Below are 17,931 nucleotides of genomic sequence, written 5' to 3' on the forward strand. Positions count from 1 at the left end.
GGGGGTTAAAACAAGAACTGGTCGGCTCGGAGTCAGTATACTGTGTCTGAGTGGGGTATTCATGTTAAACTGCGGCATGGTATCTCAGTGAGCTACCACTATAAATCGGCATCAGTCCGCACTAGTACAAGCAGCCACACAAACACACGCACGTACATAAGTGCAATAATCTTGGACGCGACGTTAAACCCCATTTCACCTCACCTATACTACCCCGGATCTTCACGGGTCCGAAACTATTTTAAAAGAACAATGTATATATTATTGTAATGGACGGTCTCCATAACATGATGGCTTCATCTCAAGCAGTGAATGGTACAGCTATCAGTTCATGAGTCCGGGTAGTTCAAGAATGAATCTGGTTTTGATGTTTTTTCCCTAAAATATATCACGCGGAAAACCGAAACGAATAAGAGTTTTGCGTTATAGTGAGAAGTAGATTCATACATGGATATATTTGATTGTACACTAGCATGATGTACTTTCTAGAAAAGAACTGTCTTTATTATGTACGATGCTTGGGTTGTTGTTGTTGATTTGTTGTTTAACGCCGCACTCAGAAATATTCAAGCTACGTTGCTTGTGGGCAAATGGGCGCATTTGTGGATAAAAAAAATCGCACGTAAACTTCCACATCTCACAATGACCCATGAAACATCGGCAGTCTACATCTAAATGCGCCGAACAAAGAAATCGCGAGGTCTGAATGTGAACCAAAAACACCAAACAAATCCTTGGCAAACTGGGCGAAAGCTTTAAACAAAGAAACTCCAGCGACTGCTCACAAACTTTGAAACAAACTTTTTCACCCCTCAACCTTTCTCAGATCTCGCGAAGTCACGAGCGCGTGACGAGACATAAACAGCCACGTGCGGTCCCCGAGCCTAGAGCGTGCTGAAGTTGACGGCAGACGATAACTTGCGCCAGTCGCGAGGGGCGACACGAATGACTGGCTATGAAATGGGAGCAGGGGTGATACGAGAGTCAGGCGGTCAGTACAGGTATTCGGACGTTTAACCACGCTCGGACCGGTCGTGTGAGAGAGCGTTCTGTTGGCAAAGATTCTAGAGTCTTATTTTAAGAAACGTGTGGAGAGTTGTGTTATAACTTGGGGAAAGTGTCGTCAGGATTTACGGTTAGAACACGTGACCTTTACTGCAAGTTTGTTTGCTGCCTGTCGGGAACAGAAGGGAGTTTTGAAAGGACGGAGTAATAAGAGATCCTGTTATCTCTCAACGACACATGGTGACGGGGTCTCGCACAAAGCCAGGATCTGCAACAGCAGTAAAAACCGAGCGTCTTAACTTAGACCGAGACTTGCACACAAGTACAAAGCAGTTTTCTTCGGTATATGTTCAGTATATCCACACATGCATGAAACTGCATACGTACTCGGATTAGCATGTCTGTGTATTTCTGAAACTTAGGAGAAAGTTTGATTGTCGAAAATGGATGAAAAACGACCCCCCAGTGAATCCTCGGAGGATGGAGAGAGCGATGAAGGCAGCAATGGACGCAGGAGGATTTACAGAAGAAGCAAATCAAAGTGTGACGGGAGGTTGTGGATATTTATGGTTCTAGGGGCGGTTATTCTTGTGCTTGGAATTGTAATCGGCGGTCTGTACTTCAATATGAAAACGCTGACGGAATCAACCGAGTTCACCCAAGTCACGCCAACATACGTGAACGCCATAGCGGTAAGTGATATGTGTGTTGTTTATAATTAAACCAGAGTCTGCAATAGGAATAGACATCAACGCACGCTTGGAGAGTTTCGCTATATTTTCAGCACTTGATGGCAATTTTCAGGCTTATATGCGAATATTGTTTAACGGCCTGTTTTTCAATTTAGCATCTACAGATTCACTATTGCGTATGAGAGCCATAACTGCAGTCGTATGGATCAGATCGGTTCCGAATTTAGATATGATATTTTATTTACTCGGTCAAACGAGACCTGACTAATATGGTGACTTAAGTATTAGTATCACTATGACAACTCTTAATTTGGAAAATTATTAGGTAGTTTTCTAAGGTTGGATAATCCCTGAGGCAACAGCTAGACGATAGCCTCGTATCCATTACGAGAGAGCCTTCGGATAAACGGTGTATTGTTGAAAATAATTTGTGGTGATACGCCTTGAGGATAAGAATAAATGTATTTTTCACTAGACGGTGTATAAACAAGTATTTTACTGCAATTGTCATGTCTGAGCTTAGCGTACAGTCCTTGACGTTTCAATTGTCACCAGGGCTAAACTCACAAACCTGACAGTTACTTATTACAACTGTGTGTATGCTAGGGAAGGGGCCGGGTGGGGGTTATTGATGAAGTGGGGTGGGGTGGGAGAAGCCGTTTAAATGACTCGCTTAGTATCTGTTTGTGATGTCACAAGACGACATGCATTCTTGTTTAGTACAGTCGATATAACCATCGCGTGTGGATTGAAATCAAACCGATGTGCACGAGTGATTTAGAATATATCCGTCAGCTCCGCTCATTGTATGTTGTCTGTGATCGACCTCAGCGGGGGGTTATATGTTTACGTCATGATTTGCTTGTCGTCTTGTAAGAGACAGGCGAAGGTATTATAGCTCAGGGCGACTTGTAGCATGGAGAGCACTGGCTTTGACGTAACTAGCCCGATATGACAGTGTGTGAGTTTTAATGGGAAGACGTGTCATTCTTAATTGTTCACCACCGAGGGAGAATATGTATCCCATTATTTATTGTGCAGGACGAGTTAGTTTTGTTTGTTAGTTGTTTGACGCCGCACGCGGCAATATATTCCAGCTTTGTGGCGGCGATGAGTAAATAATCGAGAATGGACCAGACAATCCAGTGATGGACATCATGCGAATTGATCGACGTATTTGGGATACGATGAAATGCATCAACCAGGTCAGCGAGCCTGGCCACCCGATCCCGTTAGTCGCCTGGCTTCTAACGACAGGCATAGTCGCCTTTCCGGCGAGCATGGGTTGCTGAAGACCTATTCCACCCGAATCCTCACGGGTCATGTGACTATTGTGTCCGAGTTGCACATTGATAGAAACAATTTTGGATATCTTGTCCTGTTGAAGTAACATAAATATAATCACTGTCTTTCAGGACCATTTGGGCAGAGAGAAGCGTTGTTCAGAAATTGAGAATTGTTTGATCTTTCGGGGGTCAGTGACCCGGGGCTTTTAATAACCATCTGTCGCGGTGATTCCTCCGTTTGTCTGCACTAATTAAAATCAACTTGTCTCCGCTGAGTTAGCGTGTGACCGTTGTTGAGATTTACTAAATTTCAGTTGTCAGTATCACGTGATTTCTCTCTCTCTCTCTCTCTCTCTCTCTATATATATATATATATATATATACTCGATCACTCTTATATATATAATCCGGGGTAGAATGGTCTTCAGCAACCAATGCTTGCCGTAAAAAGGTGACTGCTTGTTGTAAAAGGCTCGCTGACTTGGTTGATGCATGTCATCGATCCAAATTGCGTGGATCGATGCTCATGGTATTAATCACTGGATTGTCAGGTCCAGACTTGATCATTTACAGACCGCCGCCATATAGCTGGAATATTGTTGAGTGCGGCGTTAGACAACAAACCAACCAACTGTATCCATGACACGTGCATGATGTCCTTACGTGTAGCGCCTATGTAGTCAATGGCCGCACATAGCCATGTTTGTAATCGAAGCTGTATCTGACAAACCAGTGATTGATATGAAGAGCAACTGTCCGTCAAGCTACATCATCAGGCAGTCAACGAGCCTGACCACCAGATCCCTTGATAAGGATCACGAGTATTGTGTCCAAGAGTGATCGAGTGGGTTCCGTTTACGGGGCTTTGAACAGTATTACTGACATAACCTCTTACAATTTTTGCCATGTGAGCTGAAGAACCCTTGGTAATTCCCGTTTAATGTCGGTGTAGAGAAAGGTAATCAGATTGGTATTGAAAGGTTGTGGTCGTTCAAGCATGATTAAAAACACTGAAAGGCTAGAAGACTATTAACATGACTAATGTTTAATATCGTTCGCATCTCTGTATAGGGTAATGTATCAATACAATGGTATTTGAGAAAAGCAGTCTCGCTAGGTAATCACAACCTTTTCTATATGTTTATGTGATAGAGGATATATTCCAAATTATTGATGCCCTCCCTATCTGTGGAGTTTGCTGAGGAGTAGCCATCCGATACAATTTAGAACATGAAATTTTAACCTATCTGCCATTTACTGATTGTATTGTTCTTGAGTTATTATGAATTATTAATAATGTTGATTCTATCGTTATTTGAAAGTGTTCAGCGCTTTGTTAGTGTTACATATATACGTGAGACCTCGGTAATCCAAACCCTGTTAATCAGGACACCTGCTTTTCGGGCGGTTATTGGTTTAGAAACGGCTACATACATACAAAGCTGATTAATCCGTGACGATGATGCTTTAGTAGTCGTCTGGATTAACGAGGTCAAATTGTATCTGTAGAAGAAATAAGTATGAAATGTTAATACATCATTTGATTATGTATTTTCTGTGCACATGTATTTATCAATGCTTCTGTTCGGACTTTTGTATATTTTCATTTTCTGTGTCGGTCTTTCTGTATTTCTGTTTGTGTAATCCTGCCGATATTGTGGGACCAAGAAGATTTTGCTCGTGAGAATCCAAGTATTCCCACCAAGCGGCGGTTTGGGGCCTGGATCTACAAACAATGGCACACATTGCCACACACAAAAACCATGTCAACATTTAATGTCGATCCGGACTCTTTCTTTGCGGCTATTTGGTATTGAGGTTACGTGACATTTTTCATTGATTCGTGAAGTGGCTTAGCCCATTTTGTTGTGATATTTGTAAGGCTAAAACTGTCATTGCTAATGTTCCTGCTAGTAGATTTGACGAAATATTTTAACTCCGTCAATTTATTTAAGTAATGTTCTGGTAGGATTGTTCGTTCCTTTGTTCGGGGATTATATTTGTGTTGAAGGTTTAAAATTGTCAACATATTTAGAGTTGATAAAAGGCTTAGAATCCCTTGAGGAATGACAGATTGATTGATGATATTGATAATGCGTGGGTGTCATTGATTAGGTTCAAAATGATGAATCAGTTTTACCACGAATAATTTTCGGATTATTCTTTTTGGCATGTTTGGTTTAATATAATAAAAGTTGTGAACGTTATTAATTTATCATAGGGTAACTTCCGGTCTCACTTAGTTGAGTCACCGCTGATTAATTACAGCCTTTCGTGACCGTCATGGATAAAGACGATGCACAAATGTTTGTTTAGTAACATGCTTTGTGGCAGATTATAGCTCGGCTGAGACTTCATGCAAATTAACAAGTTATGGGGCCAGATATATTACCCTTTAGGCGGTTAACGGGAACTCAAGATAAGACAAAACATGCGTTTCCCATTTCCAAGATCTTTTCAACCCAGGGGGGTGGGGGGTGGGGGGTGTTATAGTGGGGTCGGGAGAAGTTTTAGACCGTGGGAAACCAGTCCAGAAATTGACAAGGGGCTCAGATTCCACGAGCTGCAGATCTCCAGATGTCAAAATCGTCTTTATTAAATTTCACTCCACCAACCAGTGCTCGCTTCCCTGCCGCGACAGGGTTTGTCGGCTTTCGGTAAGAGATGGGTCTCGTCTTGACTTCGACACCTGCTATCCCGTTATTGGGTTGCAGATGCACGGACCGCACGTGAAATGTCACACTCTAGTCGCACTGCTATGCGCAAGGACGTGCAGCACGTGAGAAACTTCCGGGTGTGACCTTTAACCTCGAATGACGTAACCGCTTTCCTGTCCCTCCATACTCACGCTCTCTTGGCAAAATCCTGGGACAACAATAATATTTGAATTGGGATTAACAAAGATGTTTTGTTTACGTTTTTGGAACGTAGTAGTGTTATGTTTGGCACATATTTTTGCATTGTTCAATTTGACCTTATACACCTACCAAGCTGTTTCAACAAAGAGAAACTTTGTAGCACCTTGTGACGAGGACTATCCGACTTTGATGTACATTGTATAGTCATATAAAAAAATATCCAGCATTCTTTGATGCTCAGGAAAAAAGTTAGATGTGTAAAATACACATAATATATCCAACTTTTCTTTTTCAAACAGAGCATAAGGGACTAACCACTTCTGTATTGAGATCAGATATTTTTCAGCTACAGCTACAAATCCAGATATATTTTTTAATCAAAATTATGAGTGTGTATTTAAAAGAAAACAGTAAAAAACCTGGCAAAAATGTACTTTTTGTGGCAGGTAATTTATTTTATTTTTTTCAACAACCTGAAGCATAATTATTTCTTTTGAAGAATTTAAGGGAAATATTTAATTTATTCGATAAAATACCAAATTGTGGATCCCCAAATCCCTGTGGGGATTCTAGGTTACAGAGCTCCAGATAAGCTTTTGGTGTTGTGGGTATTTTACCCATGCATTTTAAAATCATTGGGTATCAGTAATTCAATCTGCGTATTCAAATTTCTGTTAGCCACTAGTTTTTACACATGTGGGTATTTAAGTTAAATATTTAAAAACACTATACATCTTGTCCCTGCAAACTGGTGTCGTGTGGGTTCGGGAGCTTTATAGGACTCAAAAATACCACAATACTTCCACAAGAAAGTGTGATGGCAAATGATCATGATGTAACTGTCATCGTGGAGTTTGGCAAGGTTGACAGAATGCCCGTTTATAATTCAAAATAAGTTGCTGATTTGCTAATCGAATACACAGGGTTACTTCACAATATTTTGATGATACGCACAAGTTTTATTTTTGTAGCGTATCTATAATGTTCGTTGCGTATTTGATACGCTTGGATTATATTTTACTGCGTATTTCTGATGCGTATTTCACGCAGATACGCAGCTTATCTGGAGCTCTGAGGTTAGAATCAGTCCCCACCAAGTTAAAGCTTGTAATAAAAGCCTTTATGGGCAATTGGGAAAATATTTAATCCAATTTCTACCTACAATCCCTCTGATTTGGGCTTAGAAATAAAATAACTGAGCAGATGAGAGATACACTTGTTTTTTGTTTTGTTTTTTATTTTGTCAATTAAAAAACACCACCACAAAACTGACAATTTGTGCTGCTGTTAAGCAATGTTTGTACATTCTCTCCATTATATAACATGACTTAGGGAATAGTGTGTCAAAGCATTAGGATAGTTTACACGCACATAAAACCTTGTTTAGACACCACCCATTCAGAATGTACACAAAATGCCTGGATTGCAAACATGGTGGCTCCAAATGGCTCCATTCAAGCTGCTACCACCACAACCTACACTGGCTCTGTCAGCCAGACTTTTGTTATTCCTGAATGGCAGGTTGGTGTTTAATAAGCATGTGATTTTACTGTTATGACAGCTGGATTGTCCTGTAGGTATGATGCAGGCATTTGTTTAAGTGCAATCACGGTTTGTCGGTTCTTGTGGGTACCATGCCAGCTGTGTAATGCCACAGAAATTATTTTTTATTTTCATGGAGGATCTTCATAGTCATATATTAACTGTTGATTCTGTGTTTAATAAGACAAACACGAGCCGTGAAATATTTTTTATGCAAAATTCCTCTTTTAAGAAAGTGATACTTTTTCTAATGCTGATTTAATATAGTCATATATTAACTGTTTATTCTGTGTTTCATAAGACCACCAAGAGGCGTGAAATATTTTTTATACCAAATTTCTGTTTTAAGAAATTGATACTTTTTCTAATGCTGATTTAATATACCATCTGGAGTGTTTTTTATCAATTAAAATAGAGATATTTTCCACAGTTATGAACAGAATTATTGATTTAATTAAATGTTTTCTGGGACCATGTAACTATGTCTTTCATCAAGTGAGTATGGATTTATCAGGATTTTAGCAATATTCCAGCAATGTCATGGCAGGTGACATCAGAAATAGGCTGCACATCTTGTAACCATGTTGGGAATTAAACCTGGGTCTTCATAATAAGGGAGACCTGTGAAGATTCCAGGGTAGAATAGGTCTTCAGTAACCCATGGTTGCCGTAAAAAGCGACTCTGCTTGTTGTAAAAGGCAACTAACAGGATCGGGTGGTCAGGCTCGCTGACTTTGTTGATGCATGTCATTGATCCCAATGGTGTTGATCTATGCTCATGATATCAGTCACTGGGCTGTCTGCTCCAGACTCGATTATTTACAGACAGTCGTCATATAGCTGGAATATTGCTGAGTGCGGCTTAAAACAACAAACCATCTAGGAGTGAGTGAGTGAGTTCAATTTAAAGTCACGTTGGCAATATTTCAGCCATAATGTGACTTGAGCAAGTTATACAATATTTATAAATACTGTCGACGAAGGACAGTTTAATAACTTGGAGCCAATATTATGTTAGCTGTGTGTTCAGTAGTGAAGTGTTAATGTAAATATAACAGTAAATTTGTTATGACCTAGAAGAGAGATAACATTGTTGTACATGGGTTGGTAGCCTTGCCCCAAGTCTGTACTGAAAGATGTGTCGTAATTCTATCCTCCTAATAGGCAAGTCTAGACAAGTGGACAATACATCTGAAGACGTCAGTGTCAAGGTACAACTTGTTCTTATTATTTATATAATCTAGAAATTATGATATAATCTGATCAATATTGCCCCTAGAGACCTGTGCAAGTCTAATGGGAAGTATTTGGGGCACAGCGGTAGAGAGAAACATTTTTGGTCCACTAGTCCTTATAATGATAATATATAGCAAAACCCTTAAAAATGGCAAATATTGGCAAGGACTATAGGACAAGTGCCAATTTCTAACCCTGGGGGCAAAGAAATACATTTCTTTTATCCCACCATGAACATATTACTGTGGGATAAGCGGATATACTAGAGGGTAAACATTTGTTGAAATGTGAAACAGTCTTGCTCTTTGTTGCATTTTGTGTGGGATTGATCAAGAGGGTGTGTCGCACTCTGAACTCGAACATTCCGAATAAAAAACACTATGCTTATTCTAACAGATGATGGATATTTATCATGTGAAATGTACTCAAAATGTTTTTATAAAATGAATGAGTAATAATAATATGATATTTGAAACATCTTGTATCCTTTTCAAATCGTAAAAGGCTACTAATGGGATCGGGTGGTCAGACTCGCTGACTTGGTTGATGCATGTCATTGATCCCAATTGCGTGGATCGATGCTCATGATATTAATCACTGGATTGTCTGGTCCAGACTCGATTATTTACAGACCGCCTTAATATAGCTGGAATATTGCTGAGTGCGGTGTTAAACAACAAACCAACCAACTACAATTTAAAAATAGTCCATATTTGGAATGTTACTGTACATATGTACCACGTATACAAATATAATAGCCACTTATAACAGTAACAGGTGCTTTTGTAACCAAATCATCATGTCTATACATGCAAGTATGATCAAGCATCTTAACTTGGCATCAGGGACAGGATTAAGATCAAGTAGTTCGGGAAAATCAGCCCAATGTTTTCAAGCCTATTGTTGGTGCGACAGCTCTATCCTCTACCTGTATGTCCCCACACACACCTGTGTGATCCCACTTTATTAATCAGGTGAGAATATCGCCTGCAACCTTTCTTTCCTGTTCAGGTGAGAACTCCGGTAGATCAGACTTGTCACGGTGTCAGCAGAAGGGTTGGTTGTTTACAGGAGACACTGGCTTGTGGGTACTTGTGTGATAATCCCTGTAGAATAAGGTTATTTGGGTAAAGCTCTGTGGATATGGGAATACAGTATCCTTTTCTATCTTATGGGATTTTGTGTGGAAAGGGTCAACATTGGTGTTTTAAGTGGTAAATATGAGATGACTATGTAGAGATGGGTGGACACATTAATCAGTTCACAGCTTACTATCATGTGACCCGTGAAGATCCAGGGTAGAATAGGTCTTCTGCAACCCATGCTTGCCGTAAAAGGCGACTATGCTTGTCGTTAAAGGCGACTAACGGGATCGGGTGGTCAGGCTCGCTGAATTGGTTGATGTATGTCATCGATCGCAATTGCGTGGATCGATGCTCATGATTTTAATCACTGGATTGTCTGGTCCAGACTCGATTATTTACAGACCGCCGTCATATAGCTGGAATATTGCCGAGTGTGGTGTTAAAAAATAAACCAACCAACCAACTGAAGACACAGGTTTTAGTCCCTCATTTAGGATAGATACTTTAGTTCCAAAATGGAAATTTTTATAAAAATGCTCTGTGAACTTGTAAAGGCTATCAAGTTCTTCGAGTTATTGGATAAATCCCAAGAAACACCTTAGTTAAAAAAATGTTTCTTGTTTTTTCGTGATTTAAAAAAAATGGATTTGGTGTTTAGGGAGGGAAGATTTCATTTTAAATTTTATATCTTACTAGGCTACAAATCTATGGGAGTAAACTTGATTCTAATGTACCTTATTTGGTGACACACCTTGTGGTCATGGCAACCAGTGTTCATTTCTGCCAACCCGATACACTGTGAAGGGGTGTGTACTAAAAGTCAGATTCACGTGTAAAAATGTTTTGTTGAAAAAGTCATTTCTTAAAAGTGCTTAAAATCAGCTTTAGAGGTGAGATGAGAACTAAAACATGATTTATAGCAAACCTTCCAAAAAGAACTGAGTCTTAAAATTCACAAATACTTAACTAATCTTGTATATATATATATATATATATATATACACACACACACACGTACATATATATACACATAATCAGTCAGACTGAGTGTTTCAGCACATGCTCTTCTAGGGGGATAAGTTCCTCATAAAACGAGAAACTTTATTTTTGTAACAAAATGAGGCATGTAGGTGAAGAGGCACATGTTATTGAGTGTAAGGATGAAAGGGATTACAGTCTGCGGCAAAAACAATTGAACCTATTGATATATCATGATAGAAAGTTTAGTAACCTACCAGCCCCTGTTTTGTTTTCACTTGCTATCATTTTCAAATAACTAACATTTAGTCTTTGAAATGAAAGTATTTCAAGTCTTTTCCAGAGAATCGCTTCATTCAGTTGGTTTGTTGTTTGACACCGCACTCAGCAATATTCCAGCCATATGACGGAGGTCTGTAAATAATCAAGTCTGAAAAGACAATCCAGTAATTGACATCACGAATATCTATCCATACAATTGGGATACAATGACATGCACCAACCAAATCAGTGAGCCTGACCACCCGATCCCATTAGTCGCCTCTTAAGAATGAACATAATGACCTGAGGACCTATTCTATCCCGGATCTAAATGGGTATAATCAATGGAAATAAGAAATACGACAAGCGTGGGTTGCTGAAGACATATTCTAACCCAGATCCTCACTGGTCCTTCATTTGGTGAAACCAAAGAAATCTAGACTTGCCGAAGTATTGCAGACTCGCTAGACTTGCCGAAGCATTTGCAGACTCACTAGCCTTGCCGAAGTATTGCAGACTCACTAGACTTGCCCAAGTATTGCAAACTTTCTAGACATGCCCAAGTATTGCAAATTCCCTAGACCTGCTGAAGTAATACAGACTCGCTAGACTTGCCCAAGTATTGCAGACCCGCTAGCTTTGCCCAAGTATTGCAGACTCGTTAGACTTGCCCAAGTATTGCAGACTCATGAGAGTTGCCCAAGTATTGCAGACTTGCTAGATTGGTCCAAGTATTGCAGACTCATGAGACTTGCCCAAGTATTGCAGACTCATGAGACTTGCCCAAGTATTGCAGACTCGCTAGACTTGCCCAAGTATTGCAGACTCGCTAGACTTGCCCAAGTATTGCAGACTCGCTAGACCTGCCCAAGTATTGCAGACTCGCTAGACCTGCCCAAGTATTGCAGACTCGCTAGACTTGCCAAAGTATTGCAGACTCCCTAGACTTGCCCAAGTATTGCAGACTCGCTAGACTTGCCCAAGTATTGTTGTTGGATATTTTTGTTTTAGGGTGTGTATGTAAGACTGTATTTGCAACAGTTTGATGTTGATACTTGGACTTTCACAGCTAATCTTAAAATCCCTGAAGAAATAATACCAGACCATGGCTATGAATGCTGGTTTAATTAACATACTGGTGTCACTACCTTCTGACTGATGGCAGGATTCAGAACCTGCTGTGTGAAAAGGATGGCCCCAGGCACCAAGGAGTTAGTTCTGGCAATCTATCAACACGTTATGGTTAAGTGCTCCTCTGATTAATTACCTGCTACTGGAGAGGCCTAGACTAACATCTAGTCTCTAACTGCAGAATATTTGTTCATTTTTAAGCTCTGGCTAAACTCGCAATAATCACCAGTAACTTGGGGAAGTGTAAATCCTGCTGGAGAACCATGCAGGTAGCAGAGGTACCATAAGTCCCCTTGGTCCCTAGTAAGGTGATTTTAACCTTGTTGCTGGCGATCTATAGCCGTATTTTTATATTGTGTCGTACCTCAATAATCAGATATTTTTAATGTTCTACAACTAGTTTTAAGTCAATCTGTGATATATTGCTAGTTATTATACTGTCCTTCGTCGACAGTTTTTATAAATATTGTATAACTTGCTCAAGTCACATTATTCCTGAAATATTGCCAACATGACTTTAAATTGAACTCACTCACTCTGAAATGAACATATTTTATGGTGAAAAAGCAGTTTAGTTTTTTATCTTCATAAAATATTAAACAATGAGCCCAGACACTTTATTTACAGAAACTGCAGTAATCTGGACTTGCCCAATATGATGGAGCCTAAGACTTGCTACTTTGAGTAGGTGATGTTGGTGTAAGGTGGGACTAGACTAACATTTTGTCTATGAAATCTTATATTACCCAATCCCCTTCTCGACTCTAAAATTAAAGAAATAATTTTTCCTGATGCTGATTTCATAGTGGAACAGAGCTAGCTGGAGCTGGCTAGACTTGCTTTTGTATACATATCTAGATTGCTTTTTTTCATGATATAAATATATTCCAGTCATGTAGTCCTCATGAAATCAGCCTAGGGAATTTTATTTTATTTTTAGAGTCAAGAAGGATATTGTGTAATATGAGAATTCAGAGTCTTCAGAGCTCCAGATAAGCTTTGGTGTTGTAGGTATTTTACCCATGCATTTTAAAATCATCGGGTATCAGTAATTCTATCTGGGTATTCAAATTTCTGTTAGCCACTAGTTTTTACACATGTGGGTATTTAAGTTAAATATTTAAAAACACTATTCATCTAGTCCCTGCAAACTGGTGTCGTGTGGGTTCGAGAGTTTTATAGGACTCACAAATACCACGATACTTCCACAAGAAAGTGTGATGGCAAATGATCATGATGTAACTGTCATCGTGGAGTTTAGCAAGGTTGATGGAATGCCCGTTTATAATTTCCAAATAAGTTGCTGATTCGCTAATCGAATACGCAGGGTTGCTTCACAATATTTTGATGATACGCACAAGTTTTATTTTTGTAGCGTATCTGTAATGTTCGTTGCGTATTTGATACGCTTGGATTTTATTTTACTGCGTATTTCTGCATTTCTGATGTGTATTTTACCCAGATACGCAGCTTTTCTGGAGCCCTGGTATACATAACTAGATTGGGTTTTTTTTCATAAAATAAATATATTCCACAGTCATGTAGTGCTAATGAAATCAGCATAGGAAATTTTTATTTTATTTTTAGAGTCAAGAAAGATATTGGGTAATATTAGATTTCAGAGACTAAATGTTAGTCAAACAGTCATGGTGCAGGGCCAGGTATAGACTAACATTTAGTCTCTGAAAAAAAATTCCCTATGCTTGAGCTAGCTTGAGCTGGCTAGACTTGCTTTTGTATGCATTTCTAGATTATTATTTTTTCATAAAATAAATATATTCCAAGGTCATGGTGCAGGACTAGGCCAGGTAGGGCCATACTTTTAGAAAAAATGTGATTCCTGCTTCTCCTTCTCCTATTTTCCCACAAGTTGTGTGCAACAGGTGCTCCTAGTATAAATCTAACCCTTGAAAGCAGAGAAACCAGAGCCTGTAGTGTGAAAACAGGCAGGGGTCAGACCTTTCAGTGATGGACAATACCCCCACACAACACTCCTCACACTGACCAGTCATGCGTGATCTTCAACAAGTGGTCAAGCGGGGCACACTGAGGGGAAGTGGGGGTCAGCTGGCCTGGACAATGACCCACTGTCTGGGGGGACAATGGAAGACTTGGATGGGGGAGGTGTTGCTGTCAGACAGGTGGTGGTGGCTGGTGTAAGGATTATGATGGCCTGACAGGGTGATGATTGTTTAGGAGATGAAGACCGGGTTTAGTGAAGGACAATACCATGTCTACTTAATGGAGTTAAGTGGAATAAATTATGGGATTTTGACAGGTAAATTAGTTTGTTTTTTTGGTTTTGTCTACATGCACTGACCTTTTGTAGACATGGGGATATAGGTCCTTAATGGTCCCATACAGAGTGAGTGAGTATGGTTTTACGCCGTTTTTAGCAATATTCCAGCAATATCACGGCAGGGGACACCAGAAATTGGCTTCACACATTGTACCCATGTCGGGAATTGAACCCGGGTCTTCGTCGTGACGAGCGAATGCTTTAACCACTAGGCTACCAGACCGCCCCGGTCCCATACAGACCCCTAAACACAAATATAAAAAAAATCCAAAGCCAGATGTACTCATTTGACACGTCTAGTTTTCTTTATTATTGGGCTGAAACAGGAGACATTTTGTAGTTGTCCATCTATTTAGACTATGCTTGTAGTAAAAAGGCGACTAACGGGATCGGGTGGTCAGGCTCGCTGACTTGGTTCATGCATGTCATTGATCCCGATTGCGTGGATCGATGATGATGATATTAATCACTAGATTGTCTGGTCCAGATTCGATTATTTACAGACCGCCGTCATATAGCTGGAATATTGTTGAGTGTGGCGTAAAACAACAAACCAAACCAAAAAATTAATGTCATTTGTTATTTTGGGACCGAATATCAGCTGAGCAAGTCTGAGTAGATAAGGTAGACTTTTCTCACAGGAAAATACCTTGGTCCTTGCTATTCATAAAGCTTGAGAGTCAAGTGATGTCACTCAAGAGTTAAAACCTGAACCAGAACTGTCCTCTGTTACAGTGTGTGAGAAAAGCAAACCAGCAACTGTACAAGTTAAAGATCATGGTCATTCTATATGGAAGTGTCAGTGACAGCAGAATTGAGGCAGACTGGCCTTTGCATCCAGAGACATTTTGTTTACCAAACCTTAATTTGTTTGTTCAGTGTTGGCCATGTTCAGTGTTGAGTGTTCAATCTGCCACCGTACACACCCACTGTGGATGTCGTGTGTGCACACACATATTTCCACACACCTCTGTTACAATGAAACCTTGTTCTGCATTTATAGACAATGTGTTACGTGACAAGCTGGAGATGGGTGGTATCCTATGGGCAGAAGACTTAGGTTGGACACAAATAATTTGCTCTTAGTCCCAGGGAATAAAGATGGATTATTGCTGAGTATAGTAAACAATAGATTTGAACAAGTCTCTGTCGCAATAATTATTAGTTTTAATCATAAGTTCTAGATTACATCAATAATAAAGGAAAGGTTGCCACATAAAAGGACATTATAGGGATAGGTTAACTTGAAGAGAAGCTTCAAATGGGTGGCCCAGTCGTCTAAGCCGCTGCGATTCGATGTGCAGAGTTGCGTCCCTTGGGCAAGCCAGAAACCTATGATTGTGGGTTTGAATCCCGGTTCACCACGATTATGTTTCTAGGTTTGTCAGCACCATACCCGTGCTTGTGGGTTTCACTGAAGTGGTAAACGTCTGAGACCTGCATCACGTCTGAGACCTACACATCGAAATATAACTGGAATACTGTTAAAAGTGGCGTTAAACCCAACTCACTCACTCACTCAAATGCTTCAGTTTCATGTCAGTAGTGAATCCTACTGGTATTAGCGTGGTGACTAAACACAAACATATTTGTCATTGGTTTGTTTGTATCAGATTTAATTTGTTGACAGGCTGCTGTGATATAGCTAAAATATTGATGACTAAAATAAACAACAAACAAATTATCAAGCAATCATTCATCAGAACAAGTGTCTGCAAGTGTTGCCTACTCATCACTCGTCCTCCACGACCCATGAAGATCCTCCACTACCCATGAAGATCCTCCACTACCCATGAGTAGAATAGGTCTACAGCAACCCATGCTTGTCATAAAAGGCGACAATGCTGGTCAAAAGAGGCATCTTATGGGATTGGGTATTCAAGCTCGCTGTATTGGTTGATGCATGTCATCATATCCCAATTGCTTGGATTGATGATCATGACATCAATTACTGGATTGTCGAGTCCAGGCTTGAGTATTTACAGGTCGGCGTCATATAGCTGGAATATTGCTGAGTGCGGCGTTAACGACAAACAACAAACAGATAAGAAAAGGTTGGTTGGTTGGTTTGTTGTTTAACGCCGCACTCAGCAATATTCCAGCTATATGACGGCGGTCTGTAAATAATCGAGTCTGGACCAGACAATCCAGTGATTAATATCATGAGCATCAACCCACGCAATTGGGATCAATGACATGCATCAACCAAGTCAGGGAGCCTGACCACCCGATCCCGTTAGTCGCCTTTTACGACAAGCATAGTCGCCTTTATATATAAGGAAAGGAGAGAAGTGTATTGTGTAAGTCCACCACTGACACACTGACATGATCTACCCGTGTACCCAGTGTGGTCTGTGACACCCTTTCTGTTCAGTACTAAGTACTTAGTGCTGCATGTATGACTCCCTTGTTAGGAGCCACCCTCCATACCCCCCTCCACAGCAAGACAGCCATTCACTGGCAACAGATAGCCTGAGGTTCTTCCCTGTCACAGTAGGTAGTACTGGGGGTCTTTTCTCCAAGGATACAATTAAACTTCAAAGGAATGACTATCAATGAAAAAGGAGTACAGGAGAACATAGTCTGATTTGTAAGAGCTGTGATAAGTTTGTCCTCTTTGTCCTCGTAGCCTGGCCTGTATATTTTTCAAAACGTGACTAAAAACGAAGAATGCTGGTTTGTTTGAAATGTTTGTGAAGGATTGATAGTTGATCTGCTTGTGAAATCAAAATATGTATCTGAATATCGGCCTGTGATGGACATTTTAGAGTTTTCTAGCCTTAACTCCTTAATATGCACTTTCATCTTTTTGAATAGACTTTGGTGGTAATGGACCATTAACCAGCTGAGCTTTCTTGACCAAAAATAATATTATTAGCCTTGGGCTTTGGACTAATGGCTAAAGACATGTACTGTTTTTTTTGTGTGTGGTTTAACGCTGCACTCAGCAATATTCCAGCTATATGATGGCAGTCTGTAAATAATCAAGTCTGGAACAGACAATCCAGTGATTGATATCATGAGCATTGATCCACGCCATTTGGATACAATGACATGCATCAACCACATCAGCAAGCCAGAGAATCTGATCCCTTTAATCGCTCTTGACATGCATAGTCGCCAGGAACGACAAACATGGGTTGGTGAAGACCTATTCTAACCCAGGTCAGAATACAAACAGAAAATGTCAATACAGGTTTGAGGAGAAAGATATTTTGTATTATTTTGGGATGAATATTAGCTGAGCTAACTTGATCGAAATCAATTTTGGGCTTTGGACTCGTGGCTAAAGTTGCAGACTGAATAAGTAAAGTAGAGCTTAGTGCAAGCCAATTTAAAGTTGAAGCTAGGGGCATGGGTGGCCCAGTCGTCTAAGGCGCCACAATTCGCTGTGCAAAGTGACGTCCCTTGGGCACGCCAGAAACCTATGATTGTGAGTTCAAATCCCGGTTCGCCCTGAATATGTTTCTAGGTTTGTCAGCACCATACCCGTGCTCCTGGGTTTCACCGAAGTGGTAAACGTCTGAGACCTGCATCACTTGGGGCTTTCCTCCCACA

General features: G+C 40.2%; 1 protein-coding gene across 1 annotated transcript in view; it reads left to right on the plus strand.

Moving 5' to 3' along the window:
• The first annotated feature begins 885 nt into the window (after positions 1-885).
• Positions 886-17,931, plus strand: part of LOC139461001 (uncharacterized) — a 44,872-nt gene continuing 27,826 nt past the window's right edge. Inside the window, exon 1 of the mRNA XM_071242469.1 lies at positions 886-1,697. Coding sequence (XP_071098570.1) covers positions 1,449-1,697 — 249 coding nt within the window. The 5' untranslated portion in view covers positions 886-1,448. The remainder of the gene's footprint in view (positions 1,698-17,931) is intronic.

Source organism: Haliotis cracherodii, unplaced genomic scaffold (assembly GCF_022045235.1).
Source record: "Haliotis cracherodii isolate W230 unplaced genomic scaffold, xgHalCrac1.p SCAF_14, whole genome shotgun sequence".
NCBI lineage: Eukaryota > Metazoa > Mollusca > Gastropoda > Lepetellida > Haliotidae > Haliotis > Haliotis cracherodii.